This window comes from Phocoena phocoena, chromosome 15 (genome assembly GCF_963924675.1).
Source record: "Phocoena phocoena chromosome 15, mPhoPho1.1, whole genome shotgun sequence".
Lineage (NCBI taxonomy): Eukaryota > Metazoa > Chordata > Mammalia > Artiodactyla > Phocoenidae > Phocoena > Phocoena phocoena.
Genome location: NC_089233.1, coordinates 72,845,677 through 72,872,100, shown reverse-complemented (window position 1 = coordinate 72,872,100; position 26,424 = coordinate 72,845,677). Strand labels below are relative to the sequence as shown.

The 26,424-nt window shown below is 48.1% G+C and overlaps 2 protein-coding genes and 1 pseudogene across 2 annotated transcripts; 2 read left to right on the top strand and 1 right to left on the bottom strand.

Annotated features, from left to right (window-relative positions):
* Nucleotides 1-2,071: 2,071 nt before the first annotated feature.
* On the top strand, nt 2,072-7,292 carry LOC136135425 (pancreatic trypsin inhibitor-like). The gene is made up of 3 exons (XM_065893301.1): nt 2,072-2,165; nt 5,452-5,644; nt 7,229-7,292. Exons 1-3 carry the CDS (start codon nt 2,072-2,074, stop codon nt 7,290-7,292), a joined length of 351 nt encoding a protein of 116 aa, XP_065749373.1.
* Nucleotides 7,293-13,431: 6,139 nt separating this feature from the next.
* On the bottom strand, nt 13,432-17,615 carry LOC136135555 (pancreatic trypsin inhibitor-like). Its single transcript, XM_065893447.1, has 2 exons — nt 17,522-17,615; nt 13,432-13,592 (listed from the first exon to the last, which is right to left on the bottom strand). The coding sequence occupies exons 1-2, from the start codon at nt 17,613-17,615 to the stop codon at nt 13,432-13,434; spliced, it is 255 nt and encodes an 84-aa protein (XP_065749519.1).
* Nucleotides 17,616-20,703: 3,088 nt separating this feature from the next.
* On the top strand, nt 20,704-25,276 carry LOC136135424 (spleen trypsin inhibitor I pseudogene; annotated as a pseudogene).
* The last annotated feature ends 1,148 nt before the right edge of the window (nt 25,277-26,424 follow it).

Genomic DNA, 26,424 nt, shown 5'->3' with positions numbered 1-26,424 from the left:
TGTGGGAGGTGGAGGGAAGACAGGCCCATCGGGGGCCCCTGGGTCTGGGGGCCTCTAACCTGGACCAGAGGGAGGAGGACCGGAGGAGAGGAGGACACTGGGAGAGAAAGACAGACACATGAGAGAGGAGGATGGAAAAAAGTGGAATCTCTGCTGTTAGGCGGGGTCTCTGCTGTTCCCTGGTCTCAGATGGACAGACTGAGGCAGGAAGAGGGGCAGGACCAGAGGGCCTCCTGAGCTAGAATCCTAGTTGTGCCGTCTGCTGGTTGTGGGTCCTGAGCAAGTCGCTTCACCTCTCTGAGCCTCTGCTTTCTCGCTGGCAAAATGGGATGAGAATCTCAGATGTTGTAGGGTCGACATGAGACTAAATGAAATCATACATGTGAAATGTCTCAGGAGAGAGTAGACCCTCCACACACAGTGGCTTGTTTTGTGGGTACCCCGCTCCTGAAGCCCTTCTGTCCGGGGGCAGCTCGGTATTGAGAGCTCCTGCCCTTCTCAAGGGAAAGGGTGACTTTGTGCGAGGAAGACAGCCCCTCCTGTCCTCTGCAGCTCATCACCCAGCTGTGTGCCCGTTTGACACTTGGCTGGGCTTGCTCCTGGGGCTTCTGGCCATTGAGCCAGCTCCCTTCTCCTTGACCCTGGAAGTGGAGCACAGGGTGTGTGTGTGTGTGTGTGTGTGTCTGTGTGTGTGTGTTTGTGGAAGAATGCATGTCTGTAGGTGAGTGAGGGGGTGTGTGGCTTGGTGCTACATGTGTGTAACTGGGAGTGAATGTATGGGAGTGAGTGAAGAGATTGGGGTGTGTAAGCCCTCACATGTGCCTAGAGTTTCAGCTTACAAAGCAGTAGAGTGCATGGTGCACAGACTCTGAAGCCGGATCCCTGGGTTCAGATACTCTCTCTACACTCTATATGTTTAGGCAAATTCTTTCTTGTTACCTCAGGTTCCTCCTCTGTAACATGAGGAAATATCAAAAATTCCTCACCACCTCTTTTAAGATTTTTGAGGATTAGATGAGTTAATATATGTCAAGTAGTTAGGATAATGTCTGACACATAGAAGCAGCTAAGTTTTATCTGCTGTAATGACATTATTATTATTATTACAAAGGACTTTGACTTCTCAGGGAGAAGAATATATGTCTATTGCCTCCACTTCTCCCACAGAAACGCATGATACTGACAGCATTGACCTCATGTGACACTTGAAAACACAGGGCTCTGGGAGATTTAAGTCTTCAGGGCACAGAGTTAGGAAAAGGCAGAGCTGGTACCCAAACTGAGGTCCTATGGTTCCAAAACCACTGGGGGAGAGACAGGAGGATGGAGGCTATTGTGGGCGATCTTCCAAGCTCCCCTGAGGTCCACTCAGGCAGGCAGCTCTCCTGTTTCTGAAACCCGGTGAGGGGAAATGGGAGGTCATGCTGTGGAGACGTGTTCAGCTCCCTGCTTCCCCTCTGCCCACACCCCTTACTCCTTTTTCTACTGAGAAAACAGGGTTGCTGCCTCAGGAGCGCTTCTGCCTGGGCCAGTGCCAGGTAAACAGCAAGTGTCCATCCAGCTGAGAAGCTGTGGCAATGGTTGCAGGAAGGTGTCCTGTGTCACACCTGTCTTCTGAGTTAGGCAGTGGTAGGGGTGAGGGTGAAACACATAATTCCCATCTGTAATGAAACCCGCAGGAGTTGAAAAGGAGGACCTGAGCTAACACACTGTTGTTCACTTATCCATCCTTTGATTTGCTCTCATTCACTCATCACCTGCCATGCACTGCTCTAGGTGCTGGGATGCTCCCTGAGTCAACATATTGGACAAAATTCCACCTGTGGAATCACAATCTGTGTTTCCACGAGACCCACAGGCAGAGTCAAGTCTGAGAAGCGCTCTTACTGGGCATTTGGCCCCAGCAGGCAGAAGCAGGTTAGGTGGGGAGATTACGCAATAAACAGGACCCAGCCCAGCTCCACCCTTTCCTCACTCCCCTCCTCACTGCCTGTCCCACCCCTCAGCTGGGATATGAAAAGCTCTGTCAGCCCCCAGCTTTCCTCAGAAGCCCTCCTGCAAAGCCACGAACATGAGCCGGCTCTGCCTCTCCATCGCCCTCCTCGTCCTCCTGGGCACCCTGGTGGCCTGCACCCCGGGGGGTGAAACGAGCAACCAGGTCCAGGGTAAGTCCTGACCCACCTCTCCTCTACAGGCTGGGGGGAGGGGGGAGTGAGGGGAGTCCGTGGAAGGGGTTGGGGAGCAGGGGTGGGGTGGATGCTGACAGCCTCTCTGGATTTCTCCTGGGAAGTTGGGCAGTTTTAACTCCAGGGACATTTCCTGACTCTCAATAGGAAAAAAAATTAAAATTAAAATTAAAAAATATATATGCCGCCTACCTCTACCAGATCAGGAATCCCATCTCTGAGACTCTCTATTCCTGGTCATTGCCATGTCCCTGAACTTCACTGTAGTGTAATAAAAAGATCAATATTTGATCCTTGCCCTGATCCTGGAACAGACCTCCAGAAACTCCTGGAATTTACTGAGGTTTTTTTTGGTAATGAGGTGAGAAAAGGAAGGCCATGGAGAGACCTGTAGGATGGGGCTGGTCTCCAAAACAACCCAGTCATGTGTTTAGAGGTTACAACTTTCAATAGCCCGCATCCCAGCATCTCTGGGGAGACGGGAGGGTATTGAGTCGGAGATCAATCACCAATGGCCGATGATTCAATCAATATGCCTATTGTTGACACCTCAATAAAAAATCCATAAATATTGGGGTTCAGAGAGCTTTCGGGGTGGTGAACACATGGAGGTGCTGTGAGGGGTTGCACTCCACTAGGGCACGGGGCCTCCAAACACCTCTACTCCCCCTTTGCCCTGCGCATCTCCTCCATTTCGCTGTCCCTGCGCTTTACCCTTTATGATAACCTGGGAACGGTAAGTAAAGGGTTTTCCTGAGTTCTGTCTTCACTTCTATTGGTTAGTGAACATGGAGGTGGGGTCATGGAACCTCCGATTTTTAGCCAGTCGGTCACAAGCATGAGTGACTCCGGACCACATGGCTCACATTTGAAGTGAGGACAGTCTTGAGCCCTCAACCTGCGGGATCTGCACTAACTCCATGGATTTAGTATCAGAAGTGAATTGCCTTCTGGGATGCCGAGTGGGTGTTTAGGGAATTGTTTGGTGTTGGTAGAGACGCCACCTATCTGGTGTCAGGGAAAAACCAGACTCAGTCTTCCCTGTGATCTGGGGGCTCCAGTGAGGCTTGGGACAGGGGAATAATGAAAGCTGGACACTGCAGCCAGAAACTCTTACCAGTTACCTGTATTTTCAGAATTCCTGGCAGAATCAGGTAGTTTATCTAATGGGTTGTGACATGACAGTATCTTGTCCTGACCCTACGACCCACATGCCGTGTGTCCTGGGGCGAGTCTTCTGCAGTATCCTCACTGAACAGGGGAACCACGTTACATGGGTTTTTGAACAGCTTACCACTCATGAATTTAAAGAGTTTAAACACATTTCATGGCCAATTTTGTCCATTTTCCACCAAGATGTGTTATTGAAAAAATTTCTCTACATACCTCCTTCGGGAAAGAAAAATATTTAGGTGTCAAATAATGATTATTCCTCTAGGATTAAAATTAATCAGAAAGACGTGGGACCACTGAGCAGAGCAACTGCAGGGAAAGCAAGAAACACAGCGCTTGTGTGAGCTGCTCCTGGGACCAAGGCTGATACAGTCTTAGTAAAGGCTCAAGGCTCTTTCCCTTGTCCCCTTCTGACTATCATTTTATTACCCTCTCAGGATATAGAATGAGAGGTAGATTGATAATTACGTAGACCTGCCCCATCATCAAGGAGACTTTGCACTAACAGGAATTCCATTATCTCCATTCTATTCAATGACTGTGCGCTTGGCATGAGCATGAAATGGAAGATTCGTTCCCTGGCCATATATTTATTAAGTCCCTACAGGCTTGGCTTTCGGTGTGGGGAAAGAGCTGTAGACAGAATATGGAAAAATACCTTGCCTTCTCAGAGTGAGACCCACAATAGCAAAAGGGGAAATGCTCTGCTAGGTTATGAGTTTTTGAAGGTAGAGAGTGATGGGGATAAAAGAGGCTGTGCTCTTTCCGTAGACTGATCAGAGAAACCCTCTGTGATAAGGGGGCGTTGGAGCAGAGGCTGCAGAAAGAACGTGCCTGCTGTGAACCAGCGGCAGCAATCACCAGGGTGGCTGGAGCTGAGTGGGTGGGAGGGGAGGAGGGCGGAAGGGATGAGACCAAAGAGGTCATGGGGACAGGTCCTGACCAGCCTGGTAGGATGAGAATCGGAATTTGACTGTGAGAGAGATGGGGAGTCACTGAGGGACTGGTCATGGGAGCAATGGGATAGGATCCCTGTGGCTGCAGTGTGGAGAGTGGCCTCTAGGGGACCAAGGGCAGAGACAGAGGCCCAGGGAGCAGGCTGCTGCAGGGGTCCAGGTGAGCAATGATGGAACCAGTACCTATGTTGTTCCCCGGGTCGATGCCAGATTCATGTTCGCAACGTGAATCTCTTCCTCTGTTGAGGTTTCTATGGAAGCTTCATTATCTAGCCATGATGCATTAAATCATTAGCCACTGGTGACTGTTCAACCTCCAGCTCCTCTCCGATCCCTGAGGTTGGGCGGCGGGCTGAACTGTGGACGGGAGGCCACGAGGGAGAGGGTAGGAATGAAAGTTGCAACCCTTCTGTCTGGCAGTGGTTTCCCCTGGCAACCAGAGCCCATTCTGGGGTTACTAGGGTCTTCCCAAAAGTCACCTAGTTCACATAACAAAAGACACTTAGGAAATAGCAAGGTTTGTAAGATCTCTGTGCCAGGATATTACAAAGAACAAATATATATATATATATATATTCCTTATTATAAGTCACAGTGTCAATATAGCGTCCATATTCAATTTAGAGAGTCCCTGTGCCGTAACAAAAGAGAACACACTGGTATGTTTTCTTCATGCCTTTTTCCATTACAGCATGATGTCTTCACATTTTTATTAATGGTGGAAACCTTTTACCATACACATAAGTGCAGACAATAGTATTATAAAACCCAGGTACCAGCTCCAATAATTATTGATATATGGAGAATATTTTTACCTGTGTTCTCCTTTTTTCTTTTCTTTTTGTTTTTTGGTTAGAGTTTTTTAAAGCTAATCAAGAGCATCATACCAGTTAATCTTAAATACTTCATGAAGGAGATATAAACTTTTCCATGATTACCATATCATGGTCACGCCTAGCATCATTAATACTAATGTCTCAGAAAGCAGGTTGGCAAATCGCCTTTTCAATTTGACCAGCCCCCAGAACCCTAACATTCTCTATTGCAAACAAACCGGTGGTTTCAGCTGTGACCTTGTGGACTGACCTGTGATGCCAATCTTCCTAACTGACTCAGAGGCCCTCCCATCTCAGCAGGTTCTCAGCCTGCCTTCTGCCTGGAGCCTCAGTACACGGGTCCCTGCAGGGCCCGGAAGGTCAGGTACTTCTACAACGCCAAGTCCGGGCAGTGCGACATCTTTATATACGGTGGCTGCCGTGGGAAGAAGAACAACTTCCTGACGCCAGAGGACTGCATGAAGACCTGCGGTGGTCATGTGGGGACCCACGGGTAAGGAAGGGGGCAGGACAGGGTGTGAGGGGAAGGGCTGGGGAAAGAGGTGGAGCTCAGGGGGCCACCCACCATTCACAGCTGCACAGGGTCTTTCCTCCTCGCTGCCTCCCAGGACAAGTGGCTCAGTGTCCTGTGAAACCACACACTGAGCACATCCTCCACGGGCCAGCTTGGCAGAAGGTCACCCCTAGAAGCCCCGTCATGAGAATCTGAGCTTCCTCACATGCTCCCCTTTTTCAGATGGAAACACTGAGTCAGCCACCCTACAGAGCATGTCCGAAGTTCTCCTGAGCTCCCCACCTAGGCTTGAAAAACTCACTTCCTTTTTCTTGGTCATTCTGGTCCTGGGTGGACTTTGGCTGCATATTTCTGGGAAAGTCTAGGATCTGTCAAGGTCAGCGGTGTCCAGGTCTGGGGCTTCAGAGATGTCAATCAGCAAGTTCCTTTCTTTTTGCAGAGGACCTTCGAACTGTACCACCCCGAAACTCTGAAGTCCAAGGAGGAGCCACGTGGGGCTGGGCTGTGGCTGCTTCTGAAACAGCGTGGTCTCTTCTGAGTCCGTCTCAACCCCACCCTCCTCAGCAGAACCCTGCCTCTCTCCTTCCCAACATGGGTCTACTTGCCTTAGTTCTGTCTCATCCAGTAGATTCTAAGCACCATGAGAGCAAGTCTTCCCTTTATCCCTAGCACTTAGCACAGGTCCTGGCCTAAAGGAGACGGTCCATAATTATTTAAGGAAGGAAGGAAGGAATGCAAGAGCACATTCCTCATGTCAGGATTCTCGCCTCAAGCCACATCCTCACTGCGTCCTCACCTTCATCCTGCACCCCACCATCACTGCTCTCCTTGTGGGTGGCCAAGGTGGAAATTCTGGAATCCAGTTCTCAGCATCAGTGGTGGCAGAGGTCTTTTCAATAAAGAAGCCCCTTTCCCTCACAGTGATGTTGTACATTTTCCTCCTGTGGCTTCAAACAGTCTGGCTTATATTCCAATAAATTCAAATTAAACTAACTGGAGTGGATTCTGTGGTTTGCCCTAAGAACCTTCATCACTAGGGTCCACGGAGATGCTGGTCCTTCACAGTCTTCTGCAGAGCGGCAGGCACCTCCCCTTTTCCTGTCCTCACACTGGGCCCTGCCAGGTATAGGAAGCACACCCACTACAGCACCATCTACCTCTTAATGGCCACCCCAAGCTACACAAAAACCCGGGTGAGAGACACCTCAACATGAAAGCCTTCTTTCTTTACTTCTTGGGCCAGGTCAAATTTGGGTGTAGAGGTTGTTCTCCTGGACTCTCAGAAGGACAAAGAAAGGAGCATGAGACTCAGTTGTCCATTTGCAGTAGGAATCCCCTAGACTGAGGTCATGTGTGGGGAGGGGGCTTCTTACTTTCAGTGTGCCTGGCTCTGTGTTAACATTTTGCCCGCATTCTTCTATTAATCATCCTAAGAATCCTTCAAGGGAGGACGCGGTGACACGGAGATGTCACTTAGCTGCCGTATGAGTTTTGTAACACAGCAGGTCCCAGCTCCAAGTAGAGCGACTTTGACAGTGTTTTCACGCTCCTGCCTCTGGGAAGATGCGGGCTGGAGGCACCTTTGGAGAACCGAGAGTATCTGCTTCACTACAGCCGAGGACAGTGAGGCACGGGGACCACAGCAAGCATAGTATTCAAATAAACAAGGACGCAGATGGCGCCGATTCTGTTACTCACTTCCTTATAGTCTTGGGCAAATTTCCCAACATCTCTCCGCTTTACTTTCTTTAATTATAAAATAAGGATAATGCTTGTACTTTTTAACTAGCCAGAGACGTCTCTAGCTTGTACTTTTTTTTTTTGCGGTACGCGGGCCTCTCACTGTCGTGGCCTCTCCCGCTGCAGAGCACAGGCTCCGGACGCGCAGGCTCAGCGGCCATGGCTCACGGGTCCAGCCGCTCCGCGGCATGTGGGATCTTCCCGGACCGGGGCACGTACCCGCGTCCCCTGCATCGGCAGGCGGACTCTCAACCACTGCGCCACCAGGGAAGCCCTAGCTTGTACTTTTTAACTAGCCAGAGACACCTAGAAACACTCCCTTTCCTAGTTGAACTAGTTGGGTTTATTACTGCAGCAAGGAATAAGAATCACCTTGGAAGACAATATGATGTCTCATTAAGAGAATGTTAGATAGAACTTATAGGATGAGGGCTTGTGTTAGGTGATTTGGTTGGCGGGGGGGCGGGTGTGTTTCAGGAAGCTGGCTCTGCTCTGGGTGGATGCTCTCAGGACGTGGGGCATTTCTCTGAATGGGTATCTTAACTCTGAGAAGGGAAGACTAGGTAGAGGTTACAGCTGTACTTGGTAAAGACGCAGCAGTCACTCAATACAGGGAGATGCTTGGATATTTTGGTGGTTTGTATAATTTACCTCTTTTTGTCTGTGTTCAAACATCATTACCGAATGTCCTATTTTTGTCTTGCTCCATCATGCACACAGAATGACCTTGTCTGATGTTGAAGGTTTCTGAAATATTTCTGTTGAGGAGGAGAACATAAGGTGCACTGTGATGTCAGGTCAGGTCTTAGAACTCAGAGGCTGCATTTCTCTTTCTCTATCAATCTCATAAAGTTGTGATGACAGTTAAAAAGATATGATATTTGTTAAATGCTTTGTACAAGTATTGGCAGAATAAACTTTTAGTGAATGTGTAATCAGATAACGGTAAGAGTACTACTATAAATATATGTTATTTAATAATTATTAATTTATAACAGTGAATGGGAAAATGACTTGGTATTCATGAAAAGAGATTGGCTTCAGTAACTCACTATGTTGCTGTGTGATCTTGGGCAAGTCACTTCACCTCTCTGAGCCACAGATTCTTTCTTTGTAAAAGAGGATGATGGTATGTGCCTTAAGAAATCCCCAGGTTTGGGCCCTTTTGAGGACCATGTTGATTAGGCTGCTAAAGTTCTCTGCACACCACTTACAAAAGCAAATTTTCTAGAAGCACATAGAGGTTTAGTTTCCTTGGTTCCTGACTGCTTTTTAAATGTGATGTCGACTGTAGTAAAGGAACAAATAGCATTGATTGCTGAAGTGTCCCCTTTTAGAAGTGCACCCTCATGAAGTTCTCCCAGTGCCAGAGGAGAGCCACAGTCTCTCTTCCAAATAGGTCTCCTTCTTCGTCAGAGGTAACCAAAAACCCTCTTGCTTCAGTGATTGACCTTACCCCTATCCTGCCCTTTTCCCACCTCACCTTGCCTTTATTTTACCCCCTGATCAAAGGGGCTAAGTGTTAACTGTCATATAGCTCACTATTGTTCTTATTACAAGGACTTTGACGTTGCAGGGAGACAGAATATATGTCTGTTGCCTCCACTGCTTCCTCAGGAACCTCACGACATGGGCAGCACGGGTCTCACGCGGTACCTGATGACACGGGGCTCTGGGAGATTTCTGGCCCCAGGTCACAGAGTTAGGAAAAGGGAGAGGTGGGATGCAAACTGAGGTCCTCCAATCCCAAAACCACTGGTGGAGAGACCAGAGTTGGGGGTGGTTTGCAGGGGATCATTGAGAAGTGCTGTTACTGGGCATTTGGGCCCAGCTGGCAGAAGCAGGAAGCCTGCTTATGTGGGGAGACAATAATTACACAATAAGGAAAAAGTCTTATACCTGTCAATGTTTCCAACCACAGACCACTAGAAACAGTCCACTTACAAACTGAATGAGTTGGGCTTATTACTCACTGGAGCAATGGACAAGGAATGATATGGCATCTCATTAAGAGGAAGTTGAAGGACTTACAGGATGTGGGTTTCCCTGAGGTTATTTGCAGGAGAGTTTCAGGAAGCTGGCTTTGCTCAGGATGGACACTGTCAGGAAGTGGGGCAGTTCTAGGATCAGGTGTCTGCATCTTATTCTGAAGTGAACTTTCAGCTGAGAACTGAGGAGGTACAACCAACGGACTTTGCTATGAGACTGCTCACAGGGGGTGAGAGAAAGGTAGAATGAAGGACAGCACTCAGCCTTCTCGGGGAAGATAGGGGAAGCAAGTCTTTAGAAGGAAGGACAATAAATTCAGTTTGGTCAACGTTGAGTCCATGGTGCTTCTAGAACACTTAGGCAAAGAAGTTGAGTAGACGTTGATTCATTCATTCCCTTGTTCATGAAATGTTTATTAGGGATAAAATATGTGATGACTGAAACCTTTGATCAGACTCCATGGCTTCAAACTCTGGCTCTGCCAATTTACTAGCAGTGTGGCCTATTCAATTTGCTAGCATTATACATTTGTGAGCACATATAGATCTTGAATTGTGTCCATAGAGAGGGAGTCATCCTTCCATTTACATAGAAGGAAACTGAGGCTCAGAGAAGGTGGAAGTATTGCTAGTACCTCAGAGGGTGAAAGTAGCAACGTGAGTTCCCTGTCCTGATGTGCTGGTAAAAGTCACTGAGTCGATGAGAATGTCTAAGTAACTCTGAGAGAGGTAGAATTAATAATATAAAACACCCTTTACCACCTATTGACAACCTACTATGTGCCAAGCCCTGCACATACATCCTAATCTCTCAATATTGCAATAATTCTAATAAGTTTTGCTTCTGTTTTAGAGTGATACACGCTGAAGCTCAGAGGTTTCAGCCCTTCTCCAAGGTCACATAACCAACACTGGCAGGGGCTGATATTCAAGCTTATCACTCTCTGTCTCCCATGATTTTCCTTGAAAGACGTTGGAGATCTGTGCGTTCAAAAGCCCCGGAGGTTCACCAGAAGATACTCAAAGTTCTTCAAATGGGGAACCTCTGCTTTTCATTATTATTTTTTTGTGTGTGCTGAGACCAAGTGGAAACCAATTTTGGTAAAGAATTTTGTTCGCATTTATGCCATGAGGGCCTTACCTGTGAGTTAGAGGAGGAGGATGGCTGAGAAAAGGCCACTGGATAGAAAAACGCGGAACTTGGTGGTGACCCTGGTAAAGGCAGCAGATCTCGCTGGTTATGAACAACAGAAACTGACTCTGGCTATTGGAAGCAGAGAAGGAATTTGTGACGACGGTGTGGGGATGTAGTGGGCATCCATTCTCCCTTCCTGATTGTACCCTTAAGTGAGATCCTTTTGGACTCTTTTGTTGACACCCATAGCACTAATTGATTTAGTTCAGCCCACAGACTGAGGGGAGTGCTAAAGGATCTCAGCTTGGAAAGGATGGTAAGCAAGGAAGAACTAAGGTCTTCCCAGGCCACCTCTGAATGACCTCCATTTTTAGGTCTTTTGGGATTCATCGATCAAGATTAAATTCCAGGGAGAGCATCTGATTGGCCACTCTTGGTCTGGGGGTAGGGCAGGCACTTTGATTGACAGGCGGCCCAATCCCACCAGTCCTGGGTGGAGGAAGAGTCATTCCTCAAGCAAAATCAGGCTACTGTATCAGGAAAAGGACAAAGAGACGCTAGGTGACAAAGCAACAAAAGAGCCCATATACTCAGAGAGAGAAGTTTCCTTGGAGAGAAGGGAGTTTGAATGGGTTCAACAGTCCAAGCGGAGAAAGCTCCATTGTATGGTGAAAGGCATCCTGTTTGCTCCTGGGAATTTCTCAGGTCTTCAATGTCACTTGTTTACAGTTACCTTAAGGTGGGCATGTCTACAACTGACTCATGGAACCTCCTCTTTTAACCTTTCCTTCTTCTGTTTTCTATTTCCCCTCTTCCTTTTCTTGATAAAAATGATTTTACTCTCATGAGGTCACGTCTGCAATCTTTGATGCTTCATCTATGTTAATATCAGATACATTTGCCTGTGTGTTGTTTGTGTGTTTGTGTATTTGTAATATTGAAATAACTGGGGCCACATGACTAACAGTTTTTGTCAAGTGTCTTCTTTCTATTTTCTGCTGTTTTTGCTTCAGCAAGTCATTTCCCCTTAGCTGAATTTCAGTTGCTTCATCTGTGAAATAGGAATAATAACACTTCATAAGACTGTTAAATAAGAAAAAGCTACCCTTTACTGAACACTTACGGTAAGCCCACCCCAGAGGTCACAATTTTGAATTCCTTCCACGTCAGGTGAGTGATGTGGATGGAAGTAGGTGAAATGGGGGTGAGGAAGGGGGAACAATAAGGCATGGTGAGGATTATGGAAACTGGAGAGACTGTTCCCCTCATGAGAAGAGAGCAGCTCTACTTAGCTTAGTTCATGGTTTTCAAAGTGTGGTCCCTTGAGCGGCACCAACAGCAAACCCAGAAACCTGTTTGATGCAGAAACTCAGGTCCCGCCCCTGTCCTACTGACCAAAACTCTGCGGGTGGAGATCTCAAATCTGTGTCTGAACGCCTGGCTCAGTGATTCTGATTTTCACTCAAGTTTGAGACTCACGGCTCTTGTTAAATTGCAGGACTGTGTTGCCAAATCATTTACCTTCCCAACAGTGCCAGAAATTCACTTTTATACGAAATCTCCCACTGTTAAATCTTGGCAAATGTTTCAAAATTATAAAATGTACTCTGTGGGCTAAAAATGCTCATATTCTAGCCAGATTGCAAGCTCTGGTTTATGCTTCTCTTTTTAATCCTTAAAATAATCCTAAAAAACCCAGTACTCATGGCACCTCTTTTAAAGAGGAAGACTAAGGGACTCCCCTGGCGGTCCAGTGGTTAAGTCTCTGCGCTTCCAATGCAGGGGGTGCGGGTTTGATCCCTGATTGGGGAACTGTATCCCATGTGATGCGCGGCACGGCCCAATAAATAAATTTCAAAATATTAAAACAAGGAAGGAGGAAGACTGTGTAGCTCCAAAGAGTGAGGTGCTGTTATATCACGTAGCCAGAAATTGGCCACTCATGTCTTGGATATGAAGGTACCTCTCACAGGGCACAGCATCACAAACAGATAAACATCTTCTGCCTGCCCCGGGTGCATTCCATCCATTTCACAAAGGGGCCCTAGATAGCATGGAATCCAAGATTCTCATTTTTCAGAGGGAAAAACTGAGGACTGGAAGCAGAGATATGACTGGGGTCCCACAGTGTTGGGATCCGTGGTCTTTATCCAGAATAAACCCCTGTGATGTTCCCACCTTGTGATTTCTCTGAAGATGCCCCAAGGGTCTGAAAGGTTTGAAACTAGAGACTCAGTCACTTGAGCAGGGAGGTGGGAGGTGGAGGGTCGACTGGCCCCTTGGGGGCTTCTGGGTCTGGGGGCCTCTAACCTGGACCAGAGGGAGGAGGACACTGGGAGAGAAAGACAGACATGTGAGGGAGGAGGGGGGAGAAAAGAGGAGTCTCTGCTGTTGGGAGGAGTCTCTGCTGTTCCCTGGTCTCAGATGGACAGACTGAGGCAGGAAGAGGGGCAGGACACACTTGGACACCATCCATCTTGACAGATCCTCGACTCTCCCAGAAATGAGCAACCGCAATCCTCCCAGGACCAGAATGGCCAGCAAGAAGGAAGTGAGTTTCCAAGCCTAGGTGGGGAGCTCAGGAGCTCTGCAGACCTGCTCTGTAGGGTGGCTGACTCAGTGTTCCCATCTGAAAAAGGGGAGCATGTGAGGAAGCTCAGATTCTCATGACGGGGCTTCTAGGGGTGACCTTCTGCCAAGCTGGCCCGTGGAGGATGTGCTCAGTGTGTGGTTTCACAGGACACTGAGCCACTTGTCCTGGGAGGCAGCGAGGAGGAAAGACCCTGTGCAGCTGTGAATGGTGGGTGGCCCCCTGAGCTCCACCTCTTTCCCCAGCCCTTCCCCTCACACCCTGCCCTGCCGCCTTTCTTACTCCTGGATTCCCGCGAGACCACCGCAGGTCTTCACGCAGTCCTTGCAGCCAGGAAGTTGGTCTTCTTCCCTCGGCAGCTGCCGTGTATAAAGATGTCGCACTGCCCGGACTTGGCGTTGTAGAAGTACCTGACCTTCCGGGCCCTGCAGACACCCGTGTACTGAGGCTCCAGGCAGAAGGCAGGCTGAGAACCTGCTGAGATGGGAGGGCCTCTGAGTCAGTTAGGAGGATTGGCATCACAGGTCAGTCTACAAGGTCACAGCTGAAACCACCGGTTTGTTTGCGATAGAGAATGTTAGGGTTCTGGGGGCTGGTCAAATTGAAAAGGCGATTTGCCAACCTGCTTTCTGAGACATTAATATTAAGATGCTAGGCGTGACCATGATATGGTAATCATGGAAAAGTTTATATCTCCTTCATGAAGTATTTAAGATTAATTGGTATGATGCTCTTGATTAGCTTCAAAAAACTCTAACCAAAAAAAAAAAGAAAAGAAAAAAGGAGAACACAGGTAAAAATATTCTCCATATATCAATAATTATTGGAGCTGGTACCTGGGTTTTATAATACTATTGTCTGCACTTATGTGTATGGTAAAAGGTTTCCACCATTAATAAAAACGTGGGGCTTCCCTGGTGGCCCAGTGGTTGAGAGTCCGCCTGCCGATGCAGGGGACACGGGTTCATGACCCGGTCCGGGAAGATCCCACATGCTGCGGAGCAGCTGGGCCCGTGAGCCATGGCCGCTGAGCCTGTGCGTCCAGAGCCTGTGCTCCGCAACGGGAGAGGCCACAGCAGTGAGAGGCCCACGTACCACAAAAAAAAAAACAAAAAAAACAAACAAAAAAAAATGTGAAGACATCATGCTGTAATGGAAAAAGGCATGAAGAAAACATACCAGTGTGTTCTCTTTTGTTACGGCGCAGGGACTCTCTAAATTGAATATGGACGCTATATTGATACTGTGACTTATAATAAGTAATATATATATATATATATATATATATATATATATATTTGTTCTTTGTAATATCCTGGCACAGAGATCTTACAAACCTTGCTATTTCCTAAGTGCTGAAAGCAATAAAAGTGTCTTTTGTTATGTGAACTAGGTGACTTTTGGGAAGACCCTAGTAACCCCAGAATGGGCTCTGGTTGCCAGGGGAAACCACTGCCTGACAGGAGGGTTGCAAGTTTCATTCCTACCCTCTCCCTCGTGGCCTCCCGTCCACAGTTCAGCCCGCCGCCCAACCTCAGGGATCGGAGAGGAGCTGGAGGTTGAACAGTCACCAGTGGCTAATGATTTAATGCATCATGGCTAGATAATGAAGCCTCCATAGAAACCTCAACAGAGGAAGAGATTCACGTTGCGAACATGAATCTGGCATCGACCCGGGGAACAACATAGGTACTGGTTCCATCATTGCTCACCTGGACCCCTGCAGCAGCCTGCTCCCTGGGCCTCTGTCTCTGCCCTTGGTCCCCTAGAGGCCACTCTCCGCACTGCAGCCACAGGGATCCTATCCCATTGCTCCCATGACCAGTCCCTCAGTGACTCCCCATCTCTCTCACAGTCAAATTCCGATTCTCATCCTACCAGGCTGGTCAGGACCTGTCCCCATGACCTCTTTGGTCTCATCCCTTCCGCCCTCCTCCCCTCCCACCCACTCAGCTCCAGCCACCCTGGTGATTGCTGCCGCTGGTTCACAGCAGGCACGTTCTTTCTGCAGCCTCTGCTCCAACGCCCCCTTATCACAGAGGGTTTCTCTGATCAGTCTACGGAAAGAGCACAGCCTCTTTTATCCCCATCACTCTCTACCTTCAAAAACTCATAACCTAGCAGAGCATTTCCCCTTTTGCTATTGTGGGTCTCACTCTGAGAAGGCAAGGTATTTTTCCATATTCTGTCTACAGCTCTTTCCCCACACCGAAAGCCAAGCCTGTAGGGACTTAATAAATATATGGCCAGGGAACGAATCTTCCATTTCATGCTCATGCCAAGCGCACAGTCATTGAATAGAATGGAGATAATGGAATTCCTGTTAGTGCAAAGTCTCCTTGATGATGGGGCAGGTCTACGTAATTATCAATCTACCTCTCATTCTATATCCTGAGAGGGTAATAAAATGATAGTCAGAAGGGGACAAGGGAAAGAGCCTTGAGCCTTTACTAAGACTGTATCAGCCTTGGTCCCAGGAGCAGCTCACACAAGTGTTGTGTTTCTTGCTTTCCCTGCAGTTGCTCTGCTCAATGGTCCCACGTCTTTCTGATTAATTTTAATCCTAGAGGAGTAATTTTTTGACACCTAAATATTTTTTCTTGCCCAAAGGAAGTAGATAGAGAAGTTTTTTCAGATTAACACATCTTGGCGGAAAATGGACAAAGTTGGCCATGAAATGTGAGTAAACTCTTTAAATGCATGACTGGTAAGCTGTTCAAACAACCCATGTAATATGTATCCCCTTTCAGGTGAGGAAACTGCAAATGACTTGTCCCAGGACACACAGCATGTGGGTGATAGGGTCAGGACAACGTACTATCATGTCACAACCCATTTGATATACTACCTGATTCTGCCAGGAATTCTGAAAATACAGGTAACTTGGTAAGTGTTTTCTGGGTGCAGTGTCCCACGTTCATTACTCCCCCATCCCCAAGCCTCTCCTGAGCCCCAAAATTACAGGGAAGAGGGAGCCTGGGTTTTTCCCTGACACCAAGTATGTGGTGTCTCCACCATCATTAACCAATTCCCCAATAACCAGTAGCCATCCCACAAGTCAATTTAGTTCTTTTTTTTTTTTTTTAATATGTGTGTATGTATGTATGTATTTGGCTGTGGCAAGTCTTAGTTGGAGCTCACGGGATCTTCGTGGCCATGTGTGGGATCTTAGTTGCCCGGTGTGGGATGTTTGTTGCCACGTGCAAGGTCTTGGTTGAGGCATTCGGGATCTTTGTGGAGGCATGCGGAATCTTTGTTGCAGCTTGCTGGATCTTCGTTACGCACGCGGGATCTTTGTTGCGGCAGGCAAAATCTTTAGTTGCGATATGGGGAACTTTAGGTGGGGCATGGGAACTCTTATTTCTGGCGTGTAGGATCTGATTCCATGACGAAGGATCGAACCCAGGAGCCCTGCGTTGGAAGGGGGGAGTGTTACCCGGTGGACCAGGGAAGTCCCTCAATTTACTTCTGATACTAAATTGGTGGAGTTACTGCAGATCCCACAGGTTGAGGACTCAAGACTGTCCTCACTTCAAATGCGAGCCATGTGGTCCAGAGTCACTCATGCTTGTGACCGACTGGCTAAAAATCGGAGGCTCCATGACCCCACGTCTGTGTTCAATAACTCAACGAAGCGGTGACCGAAATCAGGAAAACCCTTTACTTACCGTTCCCAGGTTATCATAAAGGGTAAAGCTCAGGGACAGCGAAATGGAGGAGATGCGCAGGGCAAAGGGGGAGTAGAGGTGTGTGGAGGCCCCGTGCCCTAGTGGAGCGCACCCCCTCACAGCACCTCCATGTGCTCACCACCCCGAAAGCTCTCTTAACCCCAATATTTATGGATTTTTATTGAGGTGTCAATAATAGGCATATTGATTGAATCGTCGGTCATTGGTGATTGATCTCCATCTCAATACCCTCCCCTCTCCCCAGAGGTGCTGGGATGCGGGCTGTTGAAAGTTCTAACCTCTAAACACATGTCTGAGTGTTTTTGAAGGCCAGACTGAAGGTCTCTCGGATCGCCTTCCTTGACTCATCTTGTGACCTATGAAAGAGAGTAAATCCAAGCGTTTCAGGAGGTCTGTTCCAGGATCAGGGCAAGGATCAAATATTGATCTTTTTATCACACTACATAGAGGTTCAGGGACACGGCACTGACCAGGAATAGAGAGTGTCAGAGATGGGGGTCCCTGATCCAGTAAATTTGGTGGGATATATATATTTTTAATTTTAATTTTTTTCCTATTGAGAGTCATGAAATGTCCCCGGAGTTAAAACTGCCCAACTTCCCAGGAGAAATCCAGAGAGGCTGTCAGCACCCACCCCAACCCTGCTCCCCAGCCCCTCCATGGACTCCCCTCATCCCTCCCCAGCCTGTGGAGGAGAGGTGAGCCGGAACTTACCTCTGGCACGGCTCTTGTGTTTACCCCCCGGGGTGCCGGCCACCAGGGTGCCCAGGAGGACGAGGAGGGCGATGGAGAGGCAGAGCCGGCTCATGTTCGTGGCTTTGCAGGAGGGCTTCTGAGGAAAGCTGGGGGCTGACAGAGCTTTTCATATCCCAGCTGAGGGGTGGGACAGGCAGTGAGGAGGGGAGTGAGGAAAGGGTGGAGCTGGGCTGGGTCCTGTTTATTGTGTAATCTCCCCACCTAACCTGCTTCTGCCTGCTGGGGCCAAATGCCCAGTAAGAGCGCTTCTCAGACTTGACTCTGCCTGTGGGTCTCGTGGAAACACAGACTGTGATTCCACAGGTGGAATTTTGTCCAATATGTTGACTCAGGGAGCGTCCCAGCACCTAGAGCAGTGCATGGCAGGTGATGGACGGTCAGTGGGTGGATGAGAGCAAATCAAAGGACAGATAAGTGATCAGAAGTATGTTCGCTCAGGTCCTTCTTTTCAGCTCCTGCAGGTGTCATCCCATCTCAGCATCAGTACCAGTCACCCGCACCCCTACCACTACCTAACTCAGAAGAAAGGTGTGACGCAGGACACCATCCTGTAGCCACTGCCACAGCTTCTCAACTGGATGGACCCGTGCTGTTTACTTGGCACTGCGGTGCAGGCTGAAGCTGAACTGGAAGAAGGCGTGTCCTCTGGGGAAGCAACCGTGTTTTCTGGGTAGAAAAAGGAGTAAGGGGTGTGGGCAGAGGGGAAGCAGGGAGCTGAACACGTCTCCACAGCATGACCTCCCACCGCCCCTCACCTGGTTTCAGAAACAGGAGAGCTGCCTGCCTGCGTGGACCTCAGGGGAGCTTGGAAGATCGCCTGCAAGAGCCCCCCTCCTGCTGTCTCTCCGCCAGTGGTTTTGGCATTCTTGGACCTCAGTTTGGGTACCAGCTCTGTCTTTTCCTAACTTTGTGCCAGGGGACTTAAACCTCCCAGAGCCCCAGTGTCATCAGGTGTCACCTGAGATCCGTGCTGCCCACATCGCAGGGTTGCTGTGGAAGCAGTGGAGGCAGCAGACATAAATTCCTTCTCCCTGCAAAGTCAAAGTCCTTGTAATGAAAATAATAGTGAGTAATGACAGCAGAAAAAACTTAGCTTCTGCTATGTGTCAGGCATTACCCTAAGCACTTGACACATATTAACTCATCTAATCCTCAAAAATCCTGAAAGAGGGCAGAGCAACTGTTGGTATTTCCTCATGTTACAGAGGAGGAACCTGAGGTAACGAGAAATAAAGCACTTTGCCTAAAGTCGTAGAGTGTAGAGAGGGGAATCTGGTTCAGTTGAACTAGTTGGGTTTATTACTCGCTGCAGCAAGGAACGGGAATCACCTTGGAAAACAATATGATGTCTCATTAAAAGAATGTTAGAAAGAGCTTATAGGATGTGGGCTTGTGTTAGGTGATTTGGGGGTGTTTCAGGAATCTGGCTCCGCTCTGGATGGATGCTGTCAGGAAGTGGGGCGGCTCTCTGAATGGGTATCTTTTTTTTTTTTTTTTTTGTGGTACGTGGGACTCTCACTGCTGTGACCTCTCCCATCGTGGAGCACAGGCTCCGGACGCACAGGCTTAGCGACCATGGCTCACGGGCCCAGCTGCTCTGCGGCACGCGGGATCCTCCCGGACCAGGGCACAAACCCTCATTCCCTGCATCGGCAGGTGGACTCTCAACCACTGTGCCAACAGGGAAGCCCTGAATGGGTATCTTTATCTTAACTCTAAGAAGGGAAGACTAGATAGAAGTTAGAGGTGTACTTGGTAAAGACGTAGCAGTCACTCAGTATAGGGGGATGCTTGGATGTTTTGGTGGTTTGTACAATTTACCTCACATTGTCAGTGTTCAAACATCATTACTGAATGTCCTATTTTTGTCTTGATCCGGCAGGGACACAGAATGGCCTTGTCTGATGTTGAAGGTTTCTGAAATATTTCTGTTGAGGAGGAGACCACAAGGCGTGCTGTGATGCCAGGTCAGGTCTTGGAACTCAGAGGCTGCATTTCTCTTTCTCTATCAATCTCATAACGTTGTGGTGAGAATTAGAAAGATATATTTGTTAAATGCTTTGTGCATGTATTGGCCGAGTAAGCTTTTAATGAATATCAGATCTGATAACAGTAAGAGTAATACTATAAATATGTAAGTTATTTAATTATTATTAATAATTATTAATTTATAACAGTGTAATGGGGAAATGACTTGGTATTCATGAAAAGAGATTGGCTTCAGTAACTCACTATGTTGCTGTGTGATCTTGGGCAAGTCACTTCACCTCTCTGAGCCACAGATTCTTTCTTTGTAAAATAGGATAATGGTATCTGCCTTAAGAAATCTCCAGGTTTGGACCCTTTTGAGGACCATGTTGATTAGGCTGCTAAAGTTCTTTGCACACCATTTACCAAAGCAAATTGTCTAGAAGCACATAGAGTTTTAGTTTCCTTAGCTCCGGACTACTTTTTAAATGTGTTGTCTACTGTAGAAAAGAAAGGAACAAACAACATTGATGAAGTGTCCCCTTCTAGAAGTCCACCCTCAGGAAGTTCCCCCAGTGCCAGAGGAGAGTCACAGTCTCCTTCCAAATAGGTCTCCTTCTTCGTCAGAGGTAACCGAAAGCCCTCTTGCTTCAGTGATTGACTTTACCCCGGTCCTGCCCTTTTCCCACCCCACGTTGCCATTATTTGACTCCCTGGTCAAAGAAGCTAAGTGTTAACTGTCATATAGCTCACTATTATTCTTATTACAAGGACTGACTTTGCAGGGCGAAGGAATATGTCTGTTGCCTCCACTGCTTCCACAGCAACCTCACGACGTGGGCAGCACGGGTCTCATATGGCACCTGATGAAACCGGGCTCTTGGAGATTTCTGGCCCCAGATCACAAAGTTAGGAAAAGGGAGATGTGAGATGCAAACTTAGGTCCTCCAATCTCAAAACCACTGGTGGAGAGACCAGAATGGGAAGAGGAATGTTGCAGGCGATCTTCCAAGTTCCCCTGAGATCCACTCAGGCAGGCAGCTCTCCTGTTGGTGAAGCCAGGTGAGCGTCGGTGAGTGGTCATGCTGTGAAGACGTGTTCAGCTCCCTGCTTCCCCTCTGACCACGTCCCTTACATTTTTTCTACCCAGAAAATCAGGATGTGTCCCCCAGATGGAGATATTCTTCACCCAGCTCACCATTCTCATGGACCAGTGCCAGGTAAAGAGCTTGTGTCCATAGAGTTGAGATGCTCTTCAAGGGATGCAGGAAGTGGCCCTGTGTTACACCTGTCTTCTGAGGTAGGTGGGAGTGGAAGGGAGTGAAGGGCATTGATCCCCTGATGTGATGTCCCCTGCAGGAGGCTGAAAGTGAGGACCTGAGCTAACACACTGCTGTTCATTTCTGTCCTTTGATTTGCTCTCATCCACCCACTGACCGGCCATCATGTGCCATGCACTGCTCTAGGTGCTGGGATGCTCCGTGAGGAAAAAATCAGACAAATATTCCACTTGTGGAATCACAATCTGTGTTTCAACAAGACCCACAGGCAGAGTCAAGTCTGAGAAGCGCTGTTACTGGGCATTTGGCCCCAGCAGGCAGAGGCAGGAAGCCTGGTTATGTGGGAAGATTTCTAGGAACAGCACTCACCCCAGATCATCTCCTACTCACTTACCACCTTATCGCCTGTTCCCACCCCTCAGGTGGGGTGTCAGAAGCTGTGTCAGCCCCCTGCTCTCCTCAGAAGCCCTCCTGCAAGGCCACGAAGATGAGTCAGCTCTGCCTCTCTGCAGCCCTTCTCGTCCTCCTGGGCACCCTTTTGGCTGGCACCCCGGGGAGTGAAACCAGCAAACAGGCCCAGGGTAAGTCCTGGCTCACGTCTCCTTTACAGGCTGAGGGGTTGGGGGGATGAGGGGAGTCCATGGGAGGGGCTGGGGAGCAGGGGTGGGGTGGGTGCTGACAGCCTCTCTGGATTTCTCCTGGGAAGTTGGGCAGTTGTAACTCCAGGGACATTTCATGACTCTCAAAAGAAATCATTATGTTTCAGCTTTCAAAAAAAGGAACCCACCGAACCGTACCAAAACAGGGACCCCATCTTTGAGACTCTCTGTTCCTGGTCACTGCCTGTCCCTGAACCTCACTTTAATGTAAAGAAAAGATTCACATTTGATCCTTGTCCTGGTTCCTAAAACAGGCCTCCTGAAAGTCTTGGAATTTACTGTCTTCGTAGGTCAAGAGAGGAGTCAGGGATGGGACCCTAGATAGCTTCTGGATGGGACTGGACTCCGGAAGATCCCACCTGGTGATTAGAGGGTTAGAACCTTCAACCCCCAACCCCTCTGGGGAGAGGAGAGTGTACTGAGGTAGAGTTCAGTCACCAATGGCCAATGATTCAATCAAATTGCCTACCTCAAACCCTCAATTAAAACCCATAAACACTGGGTTCAGAGGGCTTCGGGGGAGGTGAACACATCAAGGGATTGTGAGGGGGGGTGTTCTGAGAGGGCATGGAGGCTCGGCACCCCCAGCTCCCCCTTTACCCTACACATCTCCTCCATAGAGCTGTCCCTGAGTCTTATCTTTTATAATAACTTGGGACATTGAGTAAAAGGCTTTCCTTAGTTTTGTGAGTGGTTCTAATAAATTATTGAATATGGGAGGTGGGGTCATGGAAGCCCTGAATTTATAATTTATAGCCAGTTGGTCACGTGTATGGGTGACCCCGGGACTTGTGATTGGCACTTGAAGTAGGGGCCGTCCTCAGGGACTGAGCCCTCAACCTTTGGGGTGTGGGCTCCCTCCGCAGATTTAGTGTCAGAAGTGAATTGACTTGTGGGCCGCCCAGTGGGTGTTAGTAGGGACACCACATATTTGCAGTCAGGGAAAAACCCCGGACACACTCTTCTCTATAATGTGTGGCTGGGGTGAGGTCTGGGGACAGGGGACTATTGTATGTGGGTGGGAAAGTGTACTCAGAAGTCCTTACTGGTTATCTGCTTTTCAGAATTCCTGGCAGAATCAGGTACTTTATTAAATGGGTTGTGATATGATAGTATCTTTTCCTGATCCTACCACCCGCATGTCATGTGTCCTGGGACAAGTCTTCTGCAGTTTCCTTACCTGAACAGCGGGACCATGTTACATGAGTTTTTTGAAAGGATAACCAATCTTGAGTATAAAGAGTCTCCCCATTTCATGGTCAGTGATGTCCATTTTCCACCTAAATATCTTAGTTGGAAAGATTGTCTGCCTGCATTTCTTCACCACCCTCCCCAAAAGAAACTTATGTCAAATAATTATCATTTCTTTTTTATGAAATTAATCAGAAAGTTGAGTGACACCTAACTTCTTCCCTTTCTGAGGCAACTACAGGGAGAGCAAGAAATGCAGTACTTTTGTGTTTTTGCAGGTGGGGCCCAGACTTTTTTCCAGGCTGGTACCATATTAGTCAAAACTCTAGACCCTTCCCCTTGCCCCCCAACAGACTACTATTTTATTTTCCTTTTAGGATATACAATGTTAGAGGTTGTCTCATAATTATATAGACATGCCCCATCACCAAATAGACATTTCACTAACAAGAAGGTTACTATTTCCAGTTTCTTCAATGACTATGCACTTGGCATGAGTATGAAATGGGAAATTCATTTCTTAGACAAATATTTATCAAATATTTATGCTTTTTGTTCCTAAAACGCATCATTCTTAGTGTAGGGAAACAGCTGTAAACAAAATATAGTAAAATAATCTGACTTCTAAGAGGGAGACAGACAATAAAGAAAGGGAAAAAGTCCTATGCCAGGTTGAGATGAGTGTTTTGAAGAGAGCGATGGGGATAAAGGAGGCTGTGCTCCTTCTGTAGACTGGTCAGTGAAACCCTCTGTGATAAGGAGGCGTTGAGAAGAGGCTGCAAAAAAAAAAACGTGCCTCCTGTGTTTGGAAGCAGCCAGGACCAGGGTGGCTGGAGCTGAGTGGCTGAAGGGGAGGGGAGAGGAAGGGGAGGAGGCAGGCCATGGGGGTAAGTCGTGAGGAGCCTTGTAGGACTTTATAAGGATCCAACTTTGATTGTGAGACAGCTGGGGAGTCACTGAGGGATTGGTGTTGGGAGCAATGGGATAGGACTCAGGGTTCTATCAGGGTCTCTGTGGCTGCAGTGCAGAGAGTGGCCTCTAGGGGGCGAAGGGCAGAGACAGAGGCTCATGGGCAGGCTGCTGCTGTGGTCCAGGTGAGCCATGATGGAGTGTGTACCTATGTTGTTCCCTGGGTCCACCCCAGTTCTCTTGAATAATATGAATGACTTGCTCTCTTGAGATTTCTATGGAGGCTTCATCACAAATCATGATTCATTAAATCTTTACCCGTTTGTGATTGATTCAACCTTCAACCCCTCTCCTGCACCTGAGGTGTGGGGACAGAAAAAGGTGGAAGGGTGGGTATGAAAATTCCCATTCCCTAATGAGACAGTTGGTTCCCCTGGCAACCAGTCCCCATTTTTGGTTTAGGTTGGGGCTTTACGAAAGTCAACCCCCTCACATGATAAAAGACTCCTTTTTCATTCTCATCTCTTAGGAAATTCCAACAGTTTTAGGAGCTCTGTGCCAGGAATAGGATGAAGACAAAATTCAAATTTTTATATGTCACAATCTTCCCTCAATATTCCATTATTCCAGCCCGCATGAGTTAATCAATGTAAACACACTGGTGTGTTTTCTTCCATGCCTTTCTCCATCAGATCATGATTCCTTCACACCTTTTTCTTAAATAAATTTATTTATTTATTTTTGGCTGCATTGGGTCTTTGTTGCTGTGTGGGCTTTCTCTAGTTGCGGTGAGTGGGGGCTACTCTTCTTTGTGGTGTGCGGGCTTCTCATTGCGGTGGCTTCTCTCTTTGTGGAGCATGGGCTCTAGGCACGTGGGTTTCAGTACTTGTGGCACACGGGCTCAGTAGTTGTGGCACGCGGACTCAGTAGTTGTGGCTCGCGGGATCTAGAACGCAGGCTTAGTAGGTGGTGCACGGGCTTAGCTGCTCCACGGCCTGTGGGAACTTCCTGGACCAGGGATCGAACCCATATCCCCTGCAGTGTCAGGCAGATTCTTAACTACTGTGCCACCAGGGAAGTCCTCAACACTTTCTTTTTAATGGTGGCAACTTTCAACCACACACACAAGTATGAGAATAGTATTATAAAACCCATGGGCCCATTGCCCAGCTCCAATAACTGACCACACATGGAGAATTTTCTTAATATACATCCTCCATTTTTGTTGTTCTTTGAACCTAATCAGTGGCCTCATGCCAACTAATCTATAATATTCATTAAGGGTATGTAATTATTTACAATATTACCCTGTCATTGTCATGCCTAAAAACATTAAAGATAATGTCCTGGAAAGCAGGGCATCAAATAGCCTTTTCACATTTCACATTCTGGCACCCTTACTACTCTCTACGGCAAACAAACTGGTGGTTTCAGTTGTTGACCTTGTAGAGCAAGCGGTGATGACCCTCCTCCTCTCTGACCCAGAGGCCCTCCCATCCCTGCAGCCTGTCTTCTGCCTAGAGCCTCCATACACAGATCCCTGCAAGGTCAAAATCATCAGGTACTTCCTGTACTTCAGGTACTTCCACGACACCAAGTCCTGGTTCTGCGAGACCTTTGTATATGGTGGCCGCAATGCTGAGAACAACAACTTCAAGATGGGGGAAGACTGCGTGAGGACCTGCGGTGGGACCATCGGGCCCTGAGGTAAGACAGGGGACAGGGCACGTGGGAGGGGAAGGGCTGGGGAGAGAGGTGGAGCTCAGGGGGTCCCACACCCCTCACACCCCCACAGTGACTTTTTTCCTCTCTGCCTCCCAGGAGAAGTGGCAGCAATGTCCTTTGAAACCATGGACTGAGCAAGTCCTCCATGGCCCAGCTTGGCAGAAGGTCACCCCTAGAAGCCCCGTCTTCATAATCTGAGCCTCCTTCCCTTTTCTCAGAAGGTAACGCTGAGTCAGCCACTCTACAGAGCAGGTCTGCAGTGTTCCTGCACATCCCAGCTAGGCTTGGAAAACTCACCTCCTTCTTGTTGTTCATTCCGGTCCTGGGAGGACCTACCAACAAGTTCTAGGATGGTCTAGGACCTATCAGGGTGTACAGTGCCCAGATCTGGGGCTTCAGAGAGGTCAAGCAGCAAGTTTATTTCCTTTTGCAGAGGACCTGTAAACCGCTGCTGAATTCTGAGGAGGACCCACCCAGGGCTGGACTGTGGCTGCTTCTAAAGCAGTTCACCTCCTCCTCTTCCGTCTCATCCCCACCCTCCTCAGCAGAAATCTGCCTCTTTCCTTCCCCCATGGGTCAACTTGCTTTAGCTCTGTCTCACCAAGTTGGCTCTAAGCACCATGAGAGCAAGTCTTCTCTTCATCCCTTGCACTTCGCACACAGCCTGACACAAAAGAGACAGTCCATGAATATTTGAGGAAAGAAGGAATGAATGCAGGAGCAAAGGTCCTCACGACTGGAGTGACTGTAGAGCCTGGGATCTGAATTCACGATTCTTGTCCTAATTTTCTTCCTCACTGCATCCTTACCTTCATCCTCCACCCCACCATCTCTGCTCTCCTTATGCCAGCAAAAGTAAAATTTGTGGCATCCTGTTCTCAGCATTGGTGGTGGGAGAGGTCTTTCCTCTAAGGAAGCCCCTCTGCCACATTGATGTTGAACATCTGTGGCTTCAAACAGTCTGGCCTTATATTTTTAAAAATTCATATTCTAATTCAACTAACTGGAGTGGGTCCTGTTGTTGCAACTAAGAACCTTAACCCATAGGTTCCATGGAAATGGTGGTCCTTCTCATTCTTCTGCAGAGCAGCCGGTGCCTCCCCGTTTTCTGCCCTCAGACATACAAGGA